At 40.5% G+C, this 23,369-nt stretch overlaps 2 protein-coding genes across 3 annotated transcripts; one reads left to right on the forward strand and one right to left on the reverse strand.

Moving 5' to 3' along the window:
- Positions 1–461: 461 nt before the first annotated feature.
- C2H6orf120 (chromosome 2 C6orf120 homolog) lies at positions 462–3,194 on the forward strand. The gene is given in 2 exon segments (XM_063623924.1): positions 462–583; positions 585–3,194. Coding segments are annotated over 2 exon segments (861 nt in total). The 5' UTR covers positions 462–493; the 3' UTR covers positions 1,356–3,194.
- On the reverse strand, positions 2,213–22,671 carry PHF10 (PHD finger protein 10). Of its 2 annotated transcripts, none has more exons than XM_055269784.2 (12): positions 22,054–22,671; positions 19,232–19,338; positions 17,023–17,153; positions 16,046–16,123; positions 14,165–14,298; positions 13,918–14,067; positions 12,942–13,051; positions 10,732–10,885; positions 8,557–8,712; positions 3,964–4,072; positions 3,483–3,671; positions 2,213–2,397 (listed from the first exon to the last, which is right to left on the reverse strand). In XM_055269784.2, the coding sequence occupies exons 1-12, from the start codon at positions 22,333–22,335 to the stop codon at positions 2,312–2,314; spliced, it is 1,686 nt and encodes a 561-aa protein (XP_055125759.1). In that variant the 5' UTR covers positions 22,336–22,671; the 3' UTR covers positions 2,213–2,311. The 2 variants fall into 2 exon arrangements, with proteins under 2 accessions (XP_055125759.1, XP_055125749.1); XM_055269774.2 differs by having other exon boundaries at positions 16,046–16,129.
- Between the last annotated feature and the right edge of the window lie 698 nt (positions 22,672–23,369).

Raw genomic sequence — 23,369 nt, forward strand, 5'->3', positions numbered from 1 at the left:
CGGCGTCAAGAGGACGCTTCGGGTGAAGAGACAGCGGGCAACGGCTCTGGTCCAGAGCGCGCGTCTCCCCCGCTGGGAGCGGTCACGGCGGAACCCTCAAATCGCCCCCTTTCCTAGAGACCTCAGCGAAGCCGCGAGCAACCGCGGAGCCCCCTCGCTCCAGCCCTGCGCCCTAGGCACACGCCCCAGAGCAGCAGCTCGGGTTCGGCGCCGACTCCGCGCCGAGAGCAACCAGCTAGGGGAGGACTCACAGCACCCAACTCCCAGGAGGGCACGCAAAGGACTACCGAGACACACTCCGCCCCACGCGCGCCGCTATGGTTACTTGCCCGCCGACGCACGCGCGCCGCTATGGTTACTAGCCTGCCGCCCCTCGCGCCCACGCCCCTTTCGCTATCTCGCGACAGCTGGCGAGGCCTCGCTTCCGGCCGGCTCACTTACGGGCCTAGTGTCACTTCCGCCTCCTCCGGCGAGGCTCCGGCCTCGGGTCCGGATGCTTACGGTGCGGCCCCCTGCGGGGAGTGGTGGTGAGTCCGAGGGTGCCACAGCGGCCCTGCCCCTGCCCCTGGTGGGCGTCGCGCTACGGGGGAGGGGTTAACCCACCCCCTCCTCCCCGGGGCCTCACGCGGGTGGGAAGGGACAGTCCCAGCGGGAGACCAGGCGCCTGGACGCGCCGTGGCCCCGCGGGCGGACGGCGGGGACGGGCTCCGGTGCTGAGCGCCTCCCGTGTCCCCAGCAGCACTGATCCACTTGCAGGCCCCGGAGCTGAGCCGCCAGCCATGGCCGCTCCCCGCGGGAAGGCCGCGCCTTGGACGACGGCCCTGCTGCTGCTCCTAGCTTCGCAGGTCCTGTCTCCGGGAAGCTGCGTGGACGAGGAGGAGGTCCCCGAGGAGTGGGTGCTCCTGCACGTCGTCCAGGGTCAGATAGGCGCCGGGAACTACAGCTACCTGCGACTGAACCACGAGGGCAAGATAGTCCTCAGGATGCGCAGCCTCAAGGGCGATGCGGATCTGTACGTCTCCGCCAGCAGCCTGCACCCCAGCTTCGACGACTACGAGCTGCAGTCGGCCACCTGCGGCCCGGACGCCGTATCTATCCCCGCGCACTTCCGGCGCCCAGTGGGCATCGGCGTCTACGGACACCCCTCCCACTTGGAGAGCGAGTTCGAGATGAAGGTGTACTACGACGGCACGGTGGAGCAGCACCCGTTCGGCGAGGCCGCCTACCCCGCCGACGGCGCAGATGCCGGCCAGAAGCACGCTCGTGCACCGGAAGACGCCTCGCAAGAGGAGGAATCTGTTCTCTGGACGATATTAATTAGCATTTTGAAACTGGTACTTGAAATTCTCTTTTGAGTCGTTGACCACGCTCTGGGATATAAAACCCTCCATCTGTGAAGCTGATTGCAGTTTGCTGTGAACCTTGCTACTTGTACTTGGTTGAAGTTCTAGTTACCTTTTTCTAGTCAAGGGATGGAAAAATAAAGCCATACGCAGTTTTGTTACCTCAGTTACCCCAAAAATAGCAAGCACAGTATTTTCTTTTAAAGATCAAAATTCCTATAAAAGGACTGTGCACAAAGTGTTTAGACTCCATTTTCATTAGGCAGGTTGACTAAAAATGATTGCAGTAACAGGTTTATATATAAAAAATAGAGCAACCTTTCATGCTGTGACACAAATCAAAAGGTTAACTTTGTAATTTTACTCTGGAGATTGTAAGCGAAGTTCAAGGTGTAAGTTTTTAAGAGTTACTAAAATCAAGTTGGAAATGATTTATGTACACTTCCCTGAACCTGGACTAAAGCCTCGTGCCTGTACCCCAAGTAGGGATGGTACTTTTCTATACAAAAGGGATTTCCTGGCAGGCAGGTATTTACAAACTTTGTTCCTGTACCAGTCCAATAATGACAACTCTAAATCCAGCTGCACCAAATCTTAGTAGGCCATTTGTCATATCTATGAAAATTCTTTAGTTATTAAATAACTGTCAATGCTACCTATGGTGGGCCAGAAACAGTGTAGATTAGGAAGTTTCATGAAAATTAACTTTTGGGGCTATGGAGAAACAAGTATCTTGTTACTAAACATTTCCACTGAATTTTTGGAGCCAAGGTTACTACAAAATACTTTGGAAGATGAATTCTCTACCTGGAGTTAGTTTCGAGAGTAAGCGCAGCTTTTAACACAAATAACTGCAGATTTTAAGCTCATAATTTGCAAAAAAAAATCTTTTATTGGCATGAAAATGTTGTAAATGGCACCAAATATTCCACTTAAATGCATATACAGTATTAGAGTCAAAAACTATTTTATCCCTCTTTGCTGTTTTTCCCCCTTCTGCCCACTTTCCTGGGTGTTGGGGGGGCCCGCTGACAACAGTCACAAATCCAGCGACCTAGGAAAAAAATTGTTAATATAGAATGAAAAATTATCTTTACAGGACTGAATTTTAAGCCCATCTAAACTCTTCTTCCTTAGCTATAACTAATGATATTCCTCTGTGGATTCTGTGGTGAGAAGGGCACTATGAGTTCCTTAATTTAAGGAGAAAAATGTAAACTTAATGTAATCAATGCCATGCAAAATTCATTGCAAGTCAAGGGGGATGGGAGAGATGCAATGCCATACAGTGATATGGACCTTTAAAAAAGTACAATCTTTCCTGAAATTCAAACACTATCATACTTCAAAACTTCAATACCTACTTCAAAAGTTCAAAACCCATTCTGGAATTTGGCTTTTTTAAGCCTTTTTCTCTCCTGCTCACTGGCAGCTGTGTGTCTTAACAGCCTTCTTTCAAGTCCTGGTGTACTCTGCTGACAGCACTTTAAAACTTTAAGTTTCTAACAGCACAATGATAACTTGTACTACATACTTGATCTGAATTACTACAGAAAAATAATTATGTTGCTTGCTTAATGATTCCCAGGAAACTTCGTTGTAGGCATATATTTTATAAGAGTATTATACAGTGTTAACTATGCAAGTAGGTTCTAAAATTACACAATTATCTGTGTAATGTTTTAGTCCAATTACTGTGATTTATTCAACTCTGTTCTAAAGTTATCTGGAATTGTCATGCTGCCTCAATTTACAGAAATCTATAATAGATTTCTATAGAAATGTATAAAGACGTAGCAGTCATTTTGTTAAGTTTCTAAATAGATATAAAAAATAAAGGCTTTGAAACAAGATGATGCTCTGTTAATTTAGTATTTCAGTAGAAAAACACCAGCTCATTCTATAGAACTATACTTCCAAAACTTAGCCGGGGCATTCTGGCCTTTCACTTATCCTTTAGCTGGAATTGTCGAGGGATGAAAAACTGGTGGACATGACCTGTATAATCACAGCTTTGGTCATACTTGCACGTAAGAGTCCACAAGCTCTTCATGTCATGATAGCATTTATGCAGCCTTTTGGAGTGCTGGGAGAGTCTCATCACCCAAAAATAATGTTTGCTCTTTTTTTAATCTTTACCTGATGGAATAGCACCAAGGCCCACACAAAAAGTATGATAACCTCTGTCACACATATCACAGAACATCATTTCTTCTTCATGGTGGGGTTGTCCACATATAATGCATGTTTTACATTCCATACACTGCCATGGGTAGGTCTTAATCATAGAAACAAGCTCCATTGTCATATCCAGGCAAGAAGGATGGCCTAAATCAAAACCAGTGTTAGTGGTATCTCACATAAGAAATTTTAACTTAATATGGCACATAAAATACTAGTTTGCTTTAGGACTTCCAGAGAATGGCTATAATGTCAAATCGCCAAAGAGAAATGAATATACAATGTAGAGGAAAACACATGGGCTGTGTCTATGCCTCACAAGCTACCGTGTATTTAATTTGATGACTCTTTGGTTGAAATCTGCCTGAAACTATAAATTCCAGTTTTTGAACCAACAAATACGGTGGTTAAAATTTTAAAAAGACATTTCAATACTTACCACTATTCTCACATTGGGAGCAGTGTATAAGTGATTCAGCCTTTCCCTTCTTGTTGGACTCCTTACCCTTCAGACAAATTCCACATATAGCATTTGGAATGACCTTTGGCTGGAAGGGTAGAAGAGGGCTATAAATTCATGCCAGAAGAGCTTACTATGGGTTTAAAAGGAATTCTGCTACTTTATTGCCCTATTTTTACTTCTGGTAACTTGCTAATAAGGACCATTTTGAAAGACAAAACTTGACAGGAGTCTGCCTACAATGTAAGATTGCCTACTGAAGAAAGCATTGATTTCATCATAAAATTTTGTAAACAGCATGATCTCATAAGATTAAATGTAGCATTCTATACTCCCTACATGCACAGTAAGATCTGTTTAATGAATGGAAGGAAAGACTCAATACAATGTTAAATGTCACTATTAATTGGACAAGAAAATCCAAGTAGCGAATGACCATTAAATGTAAGACTTACTCTAAAAAGACCATTTTAAATAGCTCATATATTAATTTTGTTTAAAAACTGCTATTTTCCAAAACTGTAAAACTAGAGCTATAAAATCTAAGTTAAAAAATCAGCTTATCCTCATTGGTATAGTACTATTTAAAAAAAAATCAGTTTAAACATTTTTAATTGAAAGATGTCTCATGCATACACTGGCATGTACATAGATGTTTGTGGAAAACTTGTGTGATTATTCTCTTTGCATGTCTAATAAAAGAATCTATACTTAGAAGGATTCACTATAAAATGTAAAATTATAAAAGGGAAAAAGTTTTCAGACAAGCAAAAAAAAATTGCAGTCACTTAAAAAATACACAAACACTGAGTACTACTCATCTTTCAGATTAAAAACATGCATGGTCCAGTGAAGGTGTCTGAATTTTAGACATACTTGGTTACACATGGAAATGACAAAGGAAAAAGGGTACACTGCACTTAAAATTACCAGGGGAGGGAGGGCATCCGAACGTCACAGTCCTGACTGTTACAAAATGACGTTCACTCATGCTTTGGAAATAAGTAAATAACAGTGGTAAAAAAGGAAGAGCAAGCATGGGCCAAGAATGAAATGGGATAAGGGGATATACATACACACATACATACACACACATGCACACACGCGCACACACACGTAGATGAACTGGGAAAATAATAATTTTAAGTAGAATTGTTTCATTTCTGCTTTATTCCCACCCTGCCAAATGCATCCCTTTCCTAATTTACTGAACCAAAGAGGAACCTAAACAAAACTCAAACTTTGTATATATTCTAGCTTTGAAATGTCTCACTGCCACCTTCATAACCTGTTAGACCTAAACAATTTGTTCTTAATTATTTTAAGTTTTATATTTTTTCAATTATCTTTCTTTGCAAAAGATGACAGAGGCATTCAAAAAATTTTTGGCTTATTTATTTAAAAAAAGTCAACCTTATACATAAATAGAATAAAAACAAGAACTCTAAACAATCACAAATGTCTCTACAAAATAATAAATATCATGGAAGTTAAACATACATATAAAACTTTACTATTAAACTAATCTCCTGTATGTATATTTTTATACCCTGCTCCCCCCAACAAAAGGATAGTGTCACATGCTCAAACCATTTAAGTCTTGCAGTGTAGTTACCCTCTGTTGTTACTGCTACATTCTAAACATAAGGTTCTCATTGTGTGTTCCTATACCTAAATAATAAACAGCTAGGAAGTGCACTTCTATAATCCAAATTCTGGTTCAGTTATGATCATATCTGTACCTGCCATAATATACAGCAGAATGCTCTCTCTTAATCCATCAAAACTAAGAAATCTCTTTTGGTTATGGTACCTGTACTAAACGTAAAAGATATACTTATTTAACACTCATAGTTCAAGTTAGATACTGGCATAGTAAATACTCTAATATCTTTCACTAAAGTCAGGGAAGTAACCAAACAATATTAAATTCTAAAAACAGAACTCCTCATAGGAGATTCTTTACAAAAGCCAAAAGGAATAAAACACAAGGGTAGTCATTCACATTCTAGAGCAATTCAAGTTCTACAATCATTAAAATATACATTAAACACCTATGATAAAAGGGACACCAAAAAATTCTAGGTTTATTTCTAAGTTTAAATCATAATGATTTGTTAAATCACTTAGTTTTTCTTACCCAACAGTCTTCATCTTGATGAAACGAGGGAAACATGAGAGAAGGGGAAGAGACACAGCTTTGTAGCATTTTCTATGATGAATGCTGCAGCTCAATATACAAAGCATCTGCCCTAAGAAGCCACAGTGCTGGCATCCAGGACATTACACAGCAGATAATAACTGTGGCTTAGAGAAGCCAGTCTCAGTGGATTGCACAGTTGAGGGAAGGGTTAATGTGCAGCACTCTCCCCAAGGCCAATGGAGCACACTCCTGTGTGTGTCTGGTTTAGACAATCGGTTCTACTTCAAATAACTGCAACATCATCAGAGTTTCACTATTGACAAGAAAACTGCAATGCTCATCCTAATAGCTCTCAGCATCTCAAATAAAAGGCTCACAGTACACTTACTTTTCTACTTGAAAAACAGCCAAAGATAAGACTTTCATGGTAGCAATAATATAGTATAGATTTTAATTATATATTTATAGGCCGGAATCCTAATAATTATGCTTTAAATTTCAGGTTAATGTAACCTAAACAATACTGTCCTACGAATTAAGGGCAAGCACTAGTGAATCTTATTAAGCAAAGCATCAGATACATTACTTTATTGAATCTCATATATATATATATATATATATATATATATATACACAAACTATGACCTTTAGCTTGAAGTACCCTAATATTTAGGCACATCTTGGTTTATTAATACCTTTTATAAAGAGGTTCACTTTTAATAAGCATGTTCACATTAATGTATGATGACTAGATACTGGTTGTTCCCATCTTTGAAATACCTGAAACATTTTTAGGTACTAAAAATGTTCACAGATTATTTAAAATATAAATTTTGCATATCCTACTTGAGTACTATTAAGTTCAGTTAATCTATATGATTTCTTGTATACTAAATCAATGATAGTGTTGAATAGTTGATTTCCAGCCTGTATTAAAACATCTATTTCAATATTCTCTCTTTTTAACCCATGTTGGAAAGATCTACTTAGCACTCAAGAGTTAACAGGACACTGCTTTGAGCGGCCACTTCCATTTAAAGCTCTTAGCAGACCAGTGGAAACACTCATTCGTGTATACTGTTTCTGAAATTTCATCTTTGGAGCTCACATGCTTTCAGTTATTAAGCATTAATTTATATAAAGAAATTAGATAAGCTATATATGCAAAAACAAGTACAAAAATCACACAGCTGCAGCCTATTGCAGCCACCCTTGGAAGCCAACCCTTACTGAATTAAGCTTAAAATTTGCTTGCTATAGGCTACCAAAAAAAAATTTTTTTAAGTTAATTACATAAAAGTATTTTCTAATAAAATATGAAATACACTAATTTAATAAGTCGCTTTTTTTACTTGAAGAAAGGTAAATGAACATGTTAGAACGTGTTCTAGTTAGTTTGAGGGAAAGGTGACTTACTTCAGCCTGTTCTTGTGCATTATTTACCACAATCACAGGTTCTGACATACAAGGTGTTTAACAATTTCACTTGGCAAAACTTTCTTATCAGCTTACTCTAAAATTTTCCTTCAATACACCTTCATAAGTGCAATAAAAGCATGTTCTAATACATTTCAGACCAAAAGAATCAAAAGGTAGTATATTTTACTACCACCATCCCAAATATGAAACTGTACAGCTAATTCTTCCTTTTATGATATTCTTAAATCCCTATATGCAAATAAGGCTACTCACCTCTCACCTCACCTTTTCTTCAAAAGAAAAGGGAGGGGCAGACAGAGGGAGGACAAGTTCAAAATACAGTAATAGTTGCTGACAACCTACTACTTTACTCTGAGGATAATCAGATCAACAAGTTAACAAGTATGTTTTAATTCTTGTCATAGAATCATATAGGCTCTTTACCAAGGTTATGCTAAAAATCACTACAATGTAAATAACAGGTTTTATTATTTTCTATCCCAGAGTTAGCTAAATTTAGCGTATGGATCAAATAATCCTTAGATTAAACCCAGACTTTTCTTAATGAAAGGCACTAAAAAAATGCAACTTAGTCCAACAGTATATCCACTCATACTTTATAGCTCAGCAGCTTTAGCTACACTAAATGCTGGGGCATTTAAAATGCCAAATAATTATGATCTTTACTCCAAGGAAAGAAAATATAAACTTCTGCCTATGAAATAATGTTTTAAAAACCCATACTTGCCTGGTTATTATTTCAAAGAAAAAAAAAGACTTATAAGTTGTACATATACAGAAAACAGAAGCTAAACCATAGCCAAAAGTGACAGAAAAGCCACCAAGGAAATAAAGCAAAAAAGAAAGCAGCGGACAAAGGGCACACCATAGGAGAACAGCTAGTGAAGTACAGCAGGCAGAAGCTCCACGATCGTGAAAGTCAAGTTAAAATATTTCAGGGAGAGAGGCTGGTCAGTAAAGAAGCTGAGTCAGGGGCTTTTTTCTTCTACCTTGTACCCAGGAACTGACTTGGACAGTACAGAACGTTTGGGACCATCTTTTCTTGGAGTGGCAGCTTTGTCTTTTGATTTCTGTCTTCCCTGGAAAGAGTCCTCCTGGCTGTCAGGAGGGCTTTCCCCTTCAGATACATTGCCAGAGGAGCTGTCCTGGAGTTTAAAAGGCAAAAACAAAGATTCTTTGGAATTAAGACAAATTTGAGTCTGGATTTTGAAAACTATGGAAAATATTCAAAAAAAGTTTTAAAGCTTTATCAATTTAAAAATAAAAAGATCATTCTAAATGTAAGAAAGCTTTTTCCAGTGGAGACTAAAGTAAGTTATGTTAAAAATCATTTATCCTTCTTCTAAGTATATTGTATAAAACTGATTCCATTCATATCAGTGCCTTCATCAACTTTGTTTTCTGACATAAGTCACAAAAACGCAATTATCCACTTCAGCTACTATTACGGCACACAGCTTCAACATCATTTTCCACGTCACAAGGGAACATATTTGTTTCATACAAAAATATATTGTTACAAATAAGTGTGGGTATTTTCACTAAGTACTAAAAGTCATTAAGAAGGTCCTTCAGGAAAAATGAAGAACTGCAGTTAAAAAAAAAAAAAAAAAAGTCCTTCAAGTACACATTTGTGTTTTCACAATGTTAAACTATGCAGAGCCAATCCCTCAACTATCTACAACAGGATCTGAAATATTTTATATATGCAAGGTTTAAGGCCTCAGTATCTGATCATTTAATTCTTCATTTTATAATTTAAAATGTTCTAATTATAACTTTCATATAAATTATGAAAATTATAAATTAAAAAATTAGGTTATCTAGAGCCTCCCTGATACACACACACTGACTAGAAACATGAATGTATCTACTTTATCTTTTTTCTAGGTGTCCACTTATATACATAAAGACACTGAGACTCACACATTACCCCCTACCTCATTGTGCCCTCATTTTTTAAAACACAAAACTGGATTACACTGCCTGTGTATGCATATGTGTATTTTGGTATTTTTTAAAAGCGTTATGTGCATTTTTCTCACAATCATTAAATATTCTTTGAACTGCATTTCTATCTTATAAATGTAATATAATATTACCCACTGCGGGCATTAAAGTTTATTTGTAACTTCCAGCATAAAAAATACTGTCGACACTCAAACGGACCTTCTTTTTCTAATTAAAATTTTTCAGCATCTGATTAAATCCTTAGGATAAATTCTACTAGTGGATTTGCTAGGTCAAATACTATGGAACTTAAATTGGTACGACTGTCAAAATGCTTTCCCATAATGTTGGATTAGTTTACACTTTTCCTAGCAGTATGAAAGGAAGTCAGCTTCATCACCCTTTGCATGCCATAGCTCCCCTTTTAGCAACATGACAGGAGAAAAGTTGTGTCACCACTTTAATACTTGAACAGTATCTTATTTTGCATAATATGTATTATTAAAGATGTTTTAGAAGCTGTTGGTGACAAGGAAATAATGTCCATTCAATGGTAGCACAATCTCACATTTAAGTTGGCTTCAATGAAAAGTTTGAAATAGCCAGTTACTTAAAACACAATGCTAAAGAAATTCAAAGCCCTATGTCATCACTGGGATCAAAGCCCTAAACCATCATTGGGATTTTATTCTCCTTCAGGTCCACAGAAAACACCAACTGCCCATTGTCTTGCAAGTGCATTTTGCTACAAAAAAAAAAAAAGTCATACAGGAAAACCCAACAAATTGTACAACATATTACTAAACATAATATTTTCCTATAGGAAGCATAAGATTAAGCAAAAGAAACATAAGTTAATGCACTCCCCTAAACTGAGAAAACTACATTTCTATGTCAAGAGATCAAATTCTGTTTTGTTCAACATTTTAAGCTAAAGAGACAGCAAATTGAATAAATGATTGTAAGCTAATTTTCCATATCCTTGCCTAAATTGCTCACGGTAACTACAAAGGGGCGATTTTAAGTATAAAGCTTACCAAAGGCCATGGACTGCTTGTTTTTATCAAAACATACTATAAGTAACTTTTCTTGATGAATACTTTCTGGAAATTACATGCAGCCATACTTTTTCAAAGAGAGGGTGATGACAGAAGTTCAACGTAACAAAAATTCAGAGAAAGGAAATGCTTCCTACTAGAGAGAAATGTTCTCACCGAAGTGCCTTTATTTTTCCGTTTCTCGTCACCTCGACCATCTTCGCCATCATCTGAATCACCGTCACTGTCTAGAGCAGGGAGCTCAGGATCCAGAGGAGGCTCATACAGGGCTGTGTTTAATGGCAGATACCGCAGCTCATCTGGTGAGTACCTGAAGTTCAGAGAGTTTATTTTCGGTTTCCCTTTATTATTAAATATAAACAGACTCATCTTTGACCTATGAAGATAGCCTTAAACTTCTTGAGTAACCCCAAAGACTTTTGAAAAATAGAGATTAATTTTTCATTTTTGTCATCAAGTAGGGTTAATTAATAAAAAGCCTGAACATCTTTTCACTAGACTTATGTAAAATATGCATTTGATTCTTACTAAGAGATAATGTGCCTCCCCTCTTTGCCCTCAACCCAAAAGAAAAAAGTAAGTAAAATGTCAGTAGCCCCAAATCTGGCTGCCAGCTCACATCCACCTCCACCACTGTCCCAGGTCTTTGCTACTTCTCTGTGCTGTCACTCCATTTGTAAAACAGGCCTAATAATAGCATCTACCTCATACAATTGATATATATGCATTAACTTACTTAATGCGTATATATCACACCAGTGCATGGTACATGATATTACTTAAATAATATAGAAAGCAAAATTTTTAGTAACAAATCATTGTAAACAAATTTGGGAAGCATGTATTCTAACAAATTTAATCATCTATTTTGTCTGAAACTATATTGGCAATCTCTTCCCCTAGGTCAGACAGCAATGCTTCATGCCACCTCCATTCTCGCCCTCAGTAGCCCTCATTCAGGAAGCGACCCTAGATCAAGACTTCTCCAACTAAGACAACACACCAAAAAGCAAAGGGGTTAATATACTTGCATGTGACTTTTAATAATTTGCTGATGCCAAAATAAAATTTTTAAAAATTAAAGGCCGGGTGCAGTGACTCACGCCTATAATCCCAGCATTTCGGGAGGCCAAGGTGGGCACATTACCTGAGATCAGGAGTTCGAGACCAGCCTGGCCAACATGGTGAAACCCCCGTCTCTACTAAAAATACAGAAAATTAGCTGGGCGAGGTGGTGGGCAGCTGTAATCCCAGCTACTGGGGAGGCTGAAGCAGGAGAATCACTTGAACCTGGGAGGCAGAGGTTGCAGTGAGCCGAGATTGCGCCACTGCACTCCAGCCTGGGCGACAGCGTGAGACTCCATCTCAAAAAAAAATTGAAGAAAAACTTTTAAAAAATTACTGCTCATGATTTAAATTTGAATTAAAAACATCTTTTTTTAATTTAAAAAATTTCAGCCCAAGATTTGACTTTCAAATGATGTGAGTTATGATACTATATTTTAAATTCTATTCTCTAAAAAATAGTATATTATGAAAAACATACAGTTCCAGAGTAAGGCTTAAGGTCGAAGTAAAAGCTGACACTTTAATTAGCTGGGTGTGGTGGCGTGTGCCTGTAGTCCCAGCTATTTGGGAGGCTGAGGCAGGAGAATCGCTTGAACACAGGAGGCAGAGGTTGCAGTGAGCTGAGATCACACTACTGCACTCCATCCTGGGTGCAGAGCGAGACTCTGTCTCAAAAAAAAAAAAAAAAACAAAAAAAGAATCTGTTAGCCCTGTTTTTTTCAGTTACATTTAGTTTGGGAATAGGAGATAAGTAACATTTAGGGTCCAGATTGGAGCAGCAGCCAAGCCAGGTCAGCAATGTGGCTGGGGCACCCAGTTGCCCTTGCCTGCCCCTCTCTGCTCCTTCTCTCATCTTCTGTGCAGTAAAAGTCAGTGTTTTTCAAACTCCAACCTGCACATGAATCATACAGACATCTGTTAAAATGCAGACTCGGAGTCATAGGTCTAGAGTTGGGCCTGAGATTCTGCATTTCCAACAAGCTTCTGAGCAATAATAGTGCTTTGGACCACAGAACATACCCTGAGCAGTGAGGTGCTACAGAATCCCCAGCATCTGTCTCTAACAAACCCAAACAGAATGGGCAGAGACAGAGGCATCTAGACTTCATCAGCATATATTCAAATTCTGACTACAGGGTGTTGTTTACCACAGAACCAGAGAAGAATAGCAACACAAATCCTATACAATATCTTACGGTGATATCTACAGACCCCAAAATTGTTAGGAGGCAAGTACAAAAGGCTCTGAAACCCCTTACCAATAGCCGATACCAACTGTAACTAAAACTACTAAATACCTCTTATAATATTCCTGGAACTGTCCGGGGATGAGAGCCACTGGGTAAGAACTGACCTTTGTTCGCTCTGTTGGCAAAACTTTGTACTTCCCTTGAGGTACCTGGATAACCTATGTTAACATAAAGAGAAACACAAAACTGATTCCATGCTAAGAATCAAGGCTTTAGGAAGAGTCCCCACATGCTCTCCACTGCACGCCCACTTCCCCCTAGAAAAGCTAAAATTTTAGGAGATATCAGGAGCTATAACCTAAGAGGACAGTTGGTGCTTTCAGTTCTATATATTATTGTTTTAGAGGCCTATTCTCCTGAGGAATGGCAGTGGATCTCTTGCTCACTACTTAACAGCAGAGTGATCTGGGTAGCTTATACGACCTCTCTGTAGCTCAATTTCTTTATGAAATGGAAGTAATCCTAGTTCCAACCTCACATGGTTACTATGAGAATTAACATGCAAATCTCTTTTAAAAACTCTTGGGACACATAGCAAGTATGATATGTAGCTATTATTAGTCTCATTTAGTAGAATTATCAACCGTAAAGCAAAAGACATCTCACAAAAAAATGTAAATTGAGTATTATTAAGCACACCATTAAAAATAGTATCTCAACTTCTGAGGAAAAAAAGAACACATAGGTGTCAGCATGGCCAACATGGTAAAACACTGTCTCTACTAAAAATACAAAAAATTAGCTGGGTGTGGTGGCAGGCGCCTGTAATCCCAGCTAATGGGGAGGCTGAGGCAGAAGCATCGCTTGAACCCGGGAGGCGGAGGTTGTAGTGAGCCGAGATCATGCCACTGCACTCCAGCCTGGGCTACACAGTGAGACTCTGCCACAAAAAAAAAAACAAACAAACAAACAAAAAAACACACACATAGGTGGTACAAAAAATAACGATAAAGGGGGTAATGGGCACTCTGCAATAACAAGTAATAAACTAAGTTCAGGGGGTACTAAATTTAAGTTATCCTACATGTGTCTGCAAGTCAAAATAAGCTCTTCTTTCTTCCATGCGTTCCCGGTTTAAGTTGCTATTAAATTCAGCTGCTTTTTTGGCAGCTTTCTTAATATACTCAGGCACTTTACTGGCTTCAACTTTCTGAGTATTCTGTTGTTGCATTTGCTGGAAAAAAAAAATACAGTTGGAAGTCATATGTAACTTTATAAAATGTCATTCTCCCCAACCCAAATAAAAAATGCCAGTCACCTCAATTACTTACGGAATACTCTTTATAATGGTCTGTAATTCGTTGACGTTCTTTTTCTTGTAGAATAACAGAATACTCAGCATGTTTGGCTGGATATTCTTTTATCATTAAATCAATCACTTCGTCACTGCGCAATGCTGTTAAACCTATTTTAAACCAAAAAATAAAAAAATAAAGAAGCTCTTTTAAGGATAAGTGAACAAAAGCACTCTTCAAAATTTACTTCTTCAAACCGCTCCACATTGTAATGGTTTTCCAATAGCCAGAGCAAAGTATCTTAGTATATTTGAAAATAATTAAACTTAATATTCATAATATAAACTCGAGCAATTAAAAGATTATCTTGCAAAAGGCAAATATATCAATTTTTCAATCAAACAAGTTTATTTTTAAGATTCTATGTGCTTTGAACATATATCCCTTTAGCTGGAAACAACTGTTAAATAATGAAATGCACCAACTACTAACAAGTGCTACAGAATACTGGATGAATAAAAAAAAAAAAATTCAATGTATTATAGTTCCCAGTCTTCAAATTCCATACACAAGAAACATTACAATCAATTAAAATTTCACCAAAAACATCAGCACACACACACACATCATGGAGACAATTTTCAAAACTCACAGTATCAGATTTCACCAATTGCTGAAATGCATTCCCAAGAATTTATATAAAAAGTAGCCATGTTGCAATAAAATGTTTGTGAAAAAAAGATTACAAAGAAAGCATGGACATAATTATACAGAACTAAAAATTGAACAAAATTTGCCTTTTTGCATTTTAGAGATGTGGTCTCACCATCTTGCCCAGGCTGGAGTGCAGTGGCTATTTACAGACGTGATCACAGCACACTACAACCCCAAAGTCCTGTGTTCCAGTGATCCTCCTCCCTCAGCCTCCCAAGTAGCTGGGACTACACACACACACCATGCACTTAACAAAGAACCTACAACTTAAAAAAATATATTGTACAAGCTTTGCACACAAAATACAAACACTCTGAAAACTGTAAAAATTATTAGACAAGGGCTGGGCATGGTGGCTCATGCCTGTAATCCCAGCACTTTGGGAGACCAAGGTGGGTGGATCACAAGGTCAGAAGTCGGAGACCAGCCTGGCCAATATGGTGAAACCCCGTCTCTAATAAAAATACAAAAATTAGATGGGTGTGATGACATGCGCCTGCAGTCCCAGCTACTCGGTAGGCTGAGGGAGGAGAATTCCTTGAACCCGGGAGATGGAGGTTGCAGTGAGCTAAGATCGTGCCACTGCACCCCAGCCTGGACAACAGAGAGAGACTCTGTGTCAAAAAAAAAGAAAAATTAGACAATTATACTCTGTTATAGAATAGAGGTTGATCCTTGACTTGCAATGGGGTTACATATGATAAACCCATCCTAAGTTGAAACTATCCTAACAAGAAAAAGCATTTAATACATCTAGCCTACCAAACATCTTTGCTTACCCTAGCCTGCCTTAAACATGCTCAGAAAACTTACATTAGCCTACAGCTGGGCAAAATCATCTAACACAAATTTTAATATAAAGTGTTGAATATGTCATGTGATTTGTTACATATTATACTGAAAGTGAAAATAATAATGGTTGTATAGACACTTGAAGTATGGTTTCTACTGAATATGCATTGCTTTCACACTATCATGAAGCTGAACCATCATAAGTCAGGAACCACATGTGTGTTCAAGCTTCATTCTCCTGTGCATTTTAACAATAACCAAAAATGAAGTAAATAATGTAGCGTTTAAATAGTTCGATTTATTAATTTTGTAAAATATTTTAGGAAATATACTTATCTAGTATTATCTCATAAACGTTCAGCTTGAATAATTCATATTAAAAAGCTATTCACATTAAAAAGCTATTCTTACCTAGAGTGCACTGAGTTTCAGTGATGACATTTAGCTCTCTCAGGTAGAGTTTCTCCTTGTGAGACAAATCTCGTCGCTCTAAATCTCCAAAAAAAGATCAAAAGACTATTAAAAACAGCAAAACCTTATGTATTTGTAAAACTTTTAAAAGCTTAAAAACCTTGATTTTTTAAAGTATTCATATTACATATTCCAAATATTAAAGGGGCTACAAAAAAATTTATAAATTCAAGAAATAAAATTCAAGAAATAAAACTCAGCAAGATACAAAAGTTAGAATAAAATAGGAAATAGAATAATCCAAAGCAAGAAGGTCATATAAATAACGATACTAAACTAGAAGGAATAGCCTTTCTCAAATTCAGATATGGCTCATACAGCTAACTCTACTCCTTAGATCAAGGGACAATGGTAAAAATCCCAAACTTAACTATAAAATGATTTTTTCTAAAATTTTCCCCAGGAAATTCACCTTTCCCATTTTGCTTTTAAATCAGTTTATGAGCCATAGAAAATATCAATAATAAAGAAAGATGCTGAATGATAGTAGTAAATGAAACACAGCCAGGCGTGATGGCTCACACCTGTAATCCTAGCAATTCAGGAGGCTGAGGCAGGAGGATAGCTTGAAGCCACGAGTTTGAGACCACGCTGGGCAACATAGCAAGACTTCACATCTCTAAAAAAATAAAAATTAAAAACATTTGCCACGCGTGGTGGTGCACACCTGTAGTCCCAGATACTTAGAAGGCTGAGGCAGGGAGACAGCTAGCCCAGGAGTGCAAGGCTGCAGTGAGCTATAATCGCACCAGTGCACTCTAGTCTTGGTGACAGAATGAGACCCTTAGTCTTAAAAAAAAAAGAAAAACCGCAAGCACAAGAATATAAAATACAATCTACAGAAAAATTCAGAAGTTGATAGTGTATCATAAAGAATTACTATCAATTATAAATTAATCTATTACATAAACTAGTACCTGGATATTTCCTTTTAAAGGAGGTCACGCCCAAATATTCACTGACTTGTTCTTGAAGCATATAGTATTCTCCTGTTTCATCAGGTGGCCATTTGTACTCTATCAAGTTTTCTGCTGGATAGTAACTAAAGCTAAGTACAGAAATATATATTATGCATTAAATGTAGCTTTCATTAATTTTTAATCACTTTTATTGAGGATATTTTGAAAACTATTTTAAGTATTTAAATTATTTGCCTCCTATGACTTGACTTCCTGTGTATCAAAGAAAATTACAAAACAGGTACAAGGAATAGAAATAATTATCTGGTCTACCAAGTCAAAAAGGCACAGTGAAAATAACATCTTTTATACACTGGGAAGAACCTAGAATCACAATTGTAGAACAAAGGCATTTTTAGTTCAAGGGACCTATAAGGGCAAAGCAAGGTGATGATGATATCAGCTCTGAATTCTTTCTCTTGGGCTTAAAATGCATAGCCAGTATTTCATCCACCCAAGGAATAATCAACTTCTGTCTCTTGTCTACTGTTCAGTGAGTCATAAATAGCTGAGAAAACAGAACTCTTAAAAACCTATTATCTCAATGCATCATATCATAAACCGTAACTGTTTGTTCTCAAATACTCCACAAACCCAGAAGCAAAGAATGGACCTAGTTTGAAGGTGCCAGGGTATCACAGTCAATCTCCATCCTGAGTAACAGATTTCAGGATCTGGGCCAATTCAACCTCTATATTGGACATGGGAAAGTGACACTACGTTATGCATCCATCTATTTAAAAAGCAACCTTCAAAAAGAACAGTGTTCTCAAAAATGGTGCTGGGAAACTGGGTATCCACATGCAAAAGTACAAGATTGGACCTTTACCTCATATCACAATTCAAAATGGATCAACGACCTAAATATAAGAGCTAACTAGAAAACTCTTAGAAGAAAACATAGAAATCTTTCACAACCTTGGATTTGGCAGTATATTCTTACATATGACACCAAAAGCAAAAGCAACAAAAGAAAAAATAGATGAAAAATTTGGGCTTCATCAAAATTAAAAATTCTGTACAGGGACACTATCAAGAGAGTGAAAAGACAACCCACAGAAAAGGAGAAAATATGTGTAAATCATATTTTTGATAAAGTATTAATATACAAAATATATTTAAAAAGCTCCTACAACAAGAAAACCCCAAATAAAAAATGGACAAAGAACTTGAATAGACATGTCTCCAAAGAAGCTATACAAATGGCCAAGAAGCAGATGAAAAGATGTTCAATATCAGTAGACATTATGAAAATGCAAATCAAAATCACAAAATATCACTCCACACCTTTTAGAATAACTATTATTTTAAAAAATGAAAAATAACAAATTGGTGAAAAATATGAAGAGACTGGAAACTGTGAATTGCTGGTAGGAATGTAAATTGGTGCAGCCCCTATGGAAAACAGTTTGGCAGCTTCTCAAAAAATTAAACATAGGATTACCATATAATCCAGCTACTCCACTCCTAGGTAAACATCCAAAAAAACTGAAAACACAAACTCTGAACACCAATGCTCACTGTAGCATTATTCACCTTGGCCAGAAGGTGGAAACCCAAATGCCCATCAACATCTGAATGGATAAACAAAATCACTATATACATAAAATGGAGTATTATTCAGCCTTAAAAACAGAACAAAAGTCTGACATATGCTACAGAGATGAACCTTGAAGATATTCAAAGTTCTAAGAGAAATAAGCCAGTCACAAAAGGACAAATATTTTATGGTTCCACTTATATGAATTAACTAAGTAGTCATATTCACGGAAATAGAAAGTAGAATGATGGTTGCAAGGGGCTAAATACAGGGAGAAAGGGAAGTTATTGCTTAATGGTTATAAAGTTTGGGGTAGTGAAAAAGTTTTGGAAATGAATGGTGGTAATGGCTGCACAACACTGTGAATGTAACTGATGCCAATGAATTTCACGCTTAAAAATTGTTAAAATGATTAAATTTTATGTATGTATGTATTTTACTATCATTAAATTGTTTTTTAATTACACTCGGTAGCAAGACCAACTTTGATGGTACATTATAGAACAGGAAGAAAATATTCTACAATTTTTAATAATTGCCTTTGCCAGAGGTGGGGGAAAGGGAAGAGGATGTTAAGGCAAAGAGAAACATCACAAAATATATTAATAACCGGTAAAATGACAGTACCCAAGATCTTGACTTGAAGTTTCACAACTCCTAGAACTATCTCCTGAGCCCATTCGCCTCCTTTTGGATGGCTGGGTCCCATCATTTGAATTATCTTCATTATCATCCTGTACATTTAAAAGATTCAAAAATAATAATTAGAGACAGAATAAAAGAATAGTAAGTCTCAATAAGTGAAAGACTGTCTAAGGACAACTAGTCATACAAGTATTAACTTCATATTATAATTAAAAGGGACTAAGAGTTTGGCATGAGCAAGACCTGGAATAAAATTTAAAACTGATCTTCAATCCAATCAAAATAAAAACATTTTCAATGAACCCGTAAATGTAAAACTGCTTTTGCTTTCTGCTCTTCATAAATATATCAAACTGCTGCATCACTCTAGGATTAAAGCAAACTCTCCTACCCAAGCTCAGGGGGAAAAAAATTTATGGATCATTTACAGTTCTCAATTCAACTTAGAGCCGGTTCATAGGACTATTTTAATTGACTACTTTAGGCATTTATGTCCCTGTGAAAAGGGGACACACAAGACTGAAAACAATTCTAACTACTCACTCTTCTTCTTACACTGCTAAAATTTAGCAAAAATATACCCTAATAAGGGTCATCAATCTATAATATAGCGACACACACACCAAAAAAAGAAGCTTGAGAGGGGGAGGGGAATTTTTTTTTTTTAAAAGAAGAGGTTTATATATTTTTAATGTAATCCATCATGTGGCAAGAACATCAAGGTTATAAATTCAACCATTTCATTCAGAAAAAGTATCAGATGTTAGGAAACTGATTTATTTACTTATTAGCCAACGCTTAAGGTCTAAAAATCATAATTTTTTTAAGGTAATATGGCTTTCAACGCTAATCCAATTTTGCTAAATACCATAGTTCTCTTGCTACATATTAAAATGAAAGCAATCCTGCAAAAGAATATAAAGAGGCAATATGGTATAGTGGCCAGGCATGCCAGAGCTGGACGGCTTCTCACTGGGCACTGTCCCTCACTAGCTGAGTAGGTTATTCTCTGTGAGCATCTCCTTATCTGAAAATTTGAGACTATAATAGTGCCCCTATTACATGGCTAATTCAATGATTAAATGAGCTACTATATTAGAAGTACTTAGAACAAGGACTAGCGAGTTATCTGATAAATATTAGTTAAAATGATGATTATGATAATAAAGTCTCAAATGTCTCTAGCTCCTAGGAATTTACTGGTTCTTTTCCGAATAGTAAAATACATATTCTTTTTCAGTCCTTATAAAATAAGCATTTCATTAAAGAGCTCTGCAGTCTAAATCTACTCTCTGGAAATTTGCATAAGTATCACAACTGCAACATTACATATTCAATACTTTCAACATAACTCATTTTAAACATTCCAGTATTTTTTCTATTTTATTGGTGAGCATTTTAAGGATTTTTATATCCTTAAATATATTTCCCTTTAGCTAAAATGTTGAGACACTCAAAAATACACAAAAATAAAGTTAAAAATGCAAAGTGCTCAAAAAAGCTGAGACTACAATTTCATCAAGTGTTTTAAATTACTACTACAAATTCTAGGCAAAGGCATTATTATATAAAGTGAGCATCTGGGCAGCGGGCCTTTTTCTTGAGGGAGGTAGTAACAGCAATATTGTTCCCAATACATGACGGAATAAGGTAAGAATTTCCGTGTAACCTCAATACTGATACAGAGGCCCATGTTTTCAGACTCCCAAACGTACTAAATCAGAGATGTGCTTTCCAGAGTTACAGGTGGTTTCCAACTACAAATCAGATGAATTTCTATGCATCACATCCTTCCTAAGGCTCAGGGGTCAAGAATGCACTCAGGGGGCACTGGCTCAGTGCCCTCCAGGTGCCGGGCCAGACGTCAAATGCTGGAAGTGCAAGGATGTGCATTCAGAGTTTTACAATCTAGTTACTTCCATTGGCGAGGGCCTTTGAGGACCCTTCAAAATGAGTCTCTTACAGCACGGTGGACGTATGCAACGGGAAAAGCTCCCAGGCAGGCGCAGCCAGGCTAGGCTGCCACAGGACGGCTTCCCCTGCCAACGCGCAGAGCGCACACCGCACGAAGGCTGGCTGGCTCTGAAGCATTCCAGTTCCCACCGCCTTCTAATTTTCAATCCAATTTCAAGCTTCGAGGCTTTTAAAACATCATTCCTCCCTTCTAACCTTCTGTCACAAACTGCTAGCCTAACTTTAGAACCAAAACGTTTTGATGCGTGACACTACTGCTCATCTCCATTTTCTCAACACCAATTTCTTTTCACCTCTTCAAGCAGTAAAAAGTTTTAAAAACAGACTTCCGCTGAAAACATCCGGACGCTTGCGTATTAACTTAGTTATTGCACTAAGTTCACTGAGTGTGTTGATTTTCCATATTGTTCGCCACTCCGTTTTTTGCAGTAAGCTTTCAGACACTTCAGCAAACTATGCGCGGAGTGAAGGCTGAGCGAACGCGCGCTTCTGCAGGCCCCTCCGAGGCCAACTCCCTCGGCCCCGGGCGCGTTCCGTCCCACGGCTGGCCCAGGAAGAGGCGTTTTGGGGACAAGCTTGTCAAGCGGGGCCGGCTGCCAACTTAGGGGAAGCCGCGCCGCGTCCCCCGCCCGCCCGCACTTGTTGCTCGCTAGAGGCCGCGGGCTCCCCTCGGCGCCCCGCCTCGCCGACCACCCCTGGTCTCAGGCGCGGCGCCCGGCCTGGGCCCACGCCCCCGAGACGCTGGGCGGCCGCTGGTGGGACTGGGCCGAGGCGCCGGCACCCAGGCCCGGGACTGGGTCAGGGTCGGATCGCACCGGCCGCTTCCTCACCTTCGGGGACTGCGCTCCGGGGGTGGCTGGGTCGCTGTCGCACGGCCGCGGGGACAGCGCAGCCCCGGGCCCGGCCGCCGCCATCAGCCCGAGCGCCCCGCGCCGCCGCCGCCGCCGTCGCCTCCGCCTTGTCCCGGCCGCTGCCGCTGCCGCTGCCGCCGCCGCCGCCGCCGCCGCGCGGGCCCCCCGCCGCCCCGGCCCCGCCCCCTCCGCCCGCCCGCCCGGGGGCCGGCCCCTGCCGCCGCGCGCCCCGCGGCCCGCCAGCGCCGCCGCCACCGCCATGGCCGCCGCCAGCGCGCCGCCCGCGCGGGAGGGCGCCAGAGGCTGGGAGGGCGCGGGGCTGCAGGCCGGAATGGAGGAGGCCCAGCGGCGGCGGCGCTTCTCACGTCAGCCCAATCCGCCTGGCCGAAGCCACCACCTCAGCACCGCCGCTCCCCACAGCTCCGCCGCTGGCCTCAGCGCCGCCGCGGGTCCCTTCAGCCCCGCCGCTCGCTCGCCTCAGCCCCGCGGCCGCCTCAGCCGCGCCGCTCGCTCGCCGCAGCCCCGCGGCCGCCTCAGCCCCGCCGCTCCCCTCAGCCCCGCCGCCGCCTGGCTCCCCACGGCCCAGCGTTGTACTCGGCCGCGGCTCCCCCCAGCCCGCGGCGCGCCCCACCTCCCGCCCGCCCTCCGGCCCGCCCCGGCCCGGCTCGTCGCCACTTGGCGCGCTCGCAGCCGCCCCCTCCCCGCCGCCCCCCGCCCCCCGCCCGGCCCCTCCGCGCGTCACCCTCTCTCCCTCCCTCTCTCCGCGCCCCCGCCGCGCCCGCCCCGCCCCTCTCGGGGGTCCCCGCCCCGCTCCCTCCCTGCCGGGGGTCGCCCTGCCCGGAGCAGCCGCGTGGAGACTGCGCGGCCTCCGCCTCTACGCGCTGGCGGTCGCCGCTCCTCTCCCGCCTTTGTTCTCGGGCCGCCCCTCTCGCTGGCGGCGCTCCGAGAGAGCAGCGGAGCCACCTGCCCGGGCCGCGCTTCCCCAAGCATCCGCAGCTGCCTCTGGGGGCTGTCGGCGCCCGCCCCAGAGCGTGCGGGAGGTACGGCGGGAAGAAGTCGCTGAGATTCGGCCCTCGTGGCTTGCGTTCCCGCGTGGTTGATGCCTCCGCTGAGAACGCGGTCGGCCGGGAGCCGGGGAGGAGCGTGGACGCCGGCCTGGCAGGTACACCCGCGAGAACGTGGGAGCCGGTGTATTTCAGCTGCGTTTATTACTGATCTCAGGCTGCACCAGGGCACTTGTAGGACCGCACTAAAAACAGCGGAAAGTGAGGAGACGAGCCTGGGTCCGGGGCGGC

Source organism: Symphalangus syndactylus, chromosome 2 (genome assembly GCF_028878055.3).
Source record: "Symphalangus syndactylus isolate Jambi chromosome 2, NHGRI_mSymSyn1-v2.1_pri, whole genome shotgun sequence".
NCBI classification, from domain to species: domain Eukaryota; kingdom Metazoa; phylum Chordata; class Mammalia; order Primates; family Hylobatidae; genus Symphalangus; species Symphalangus syndactylus.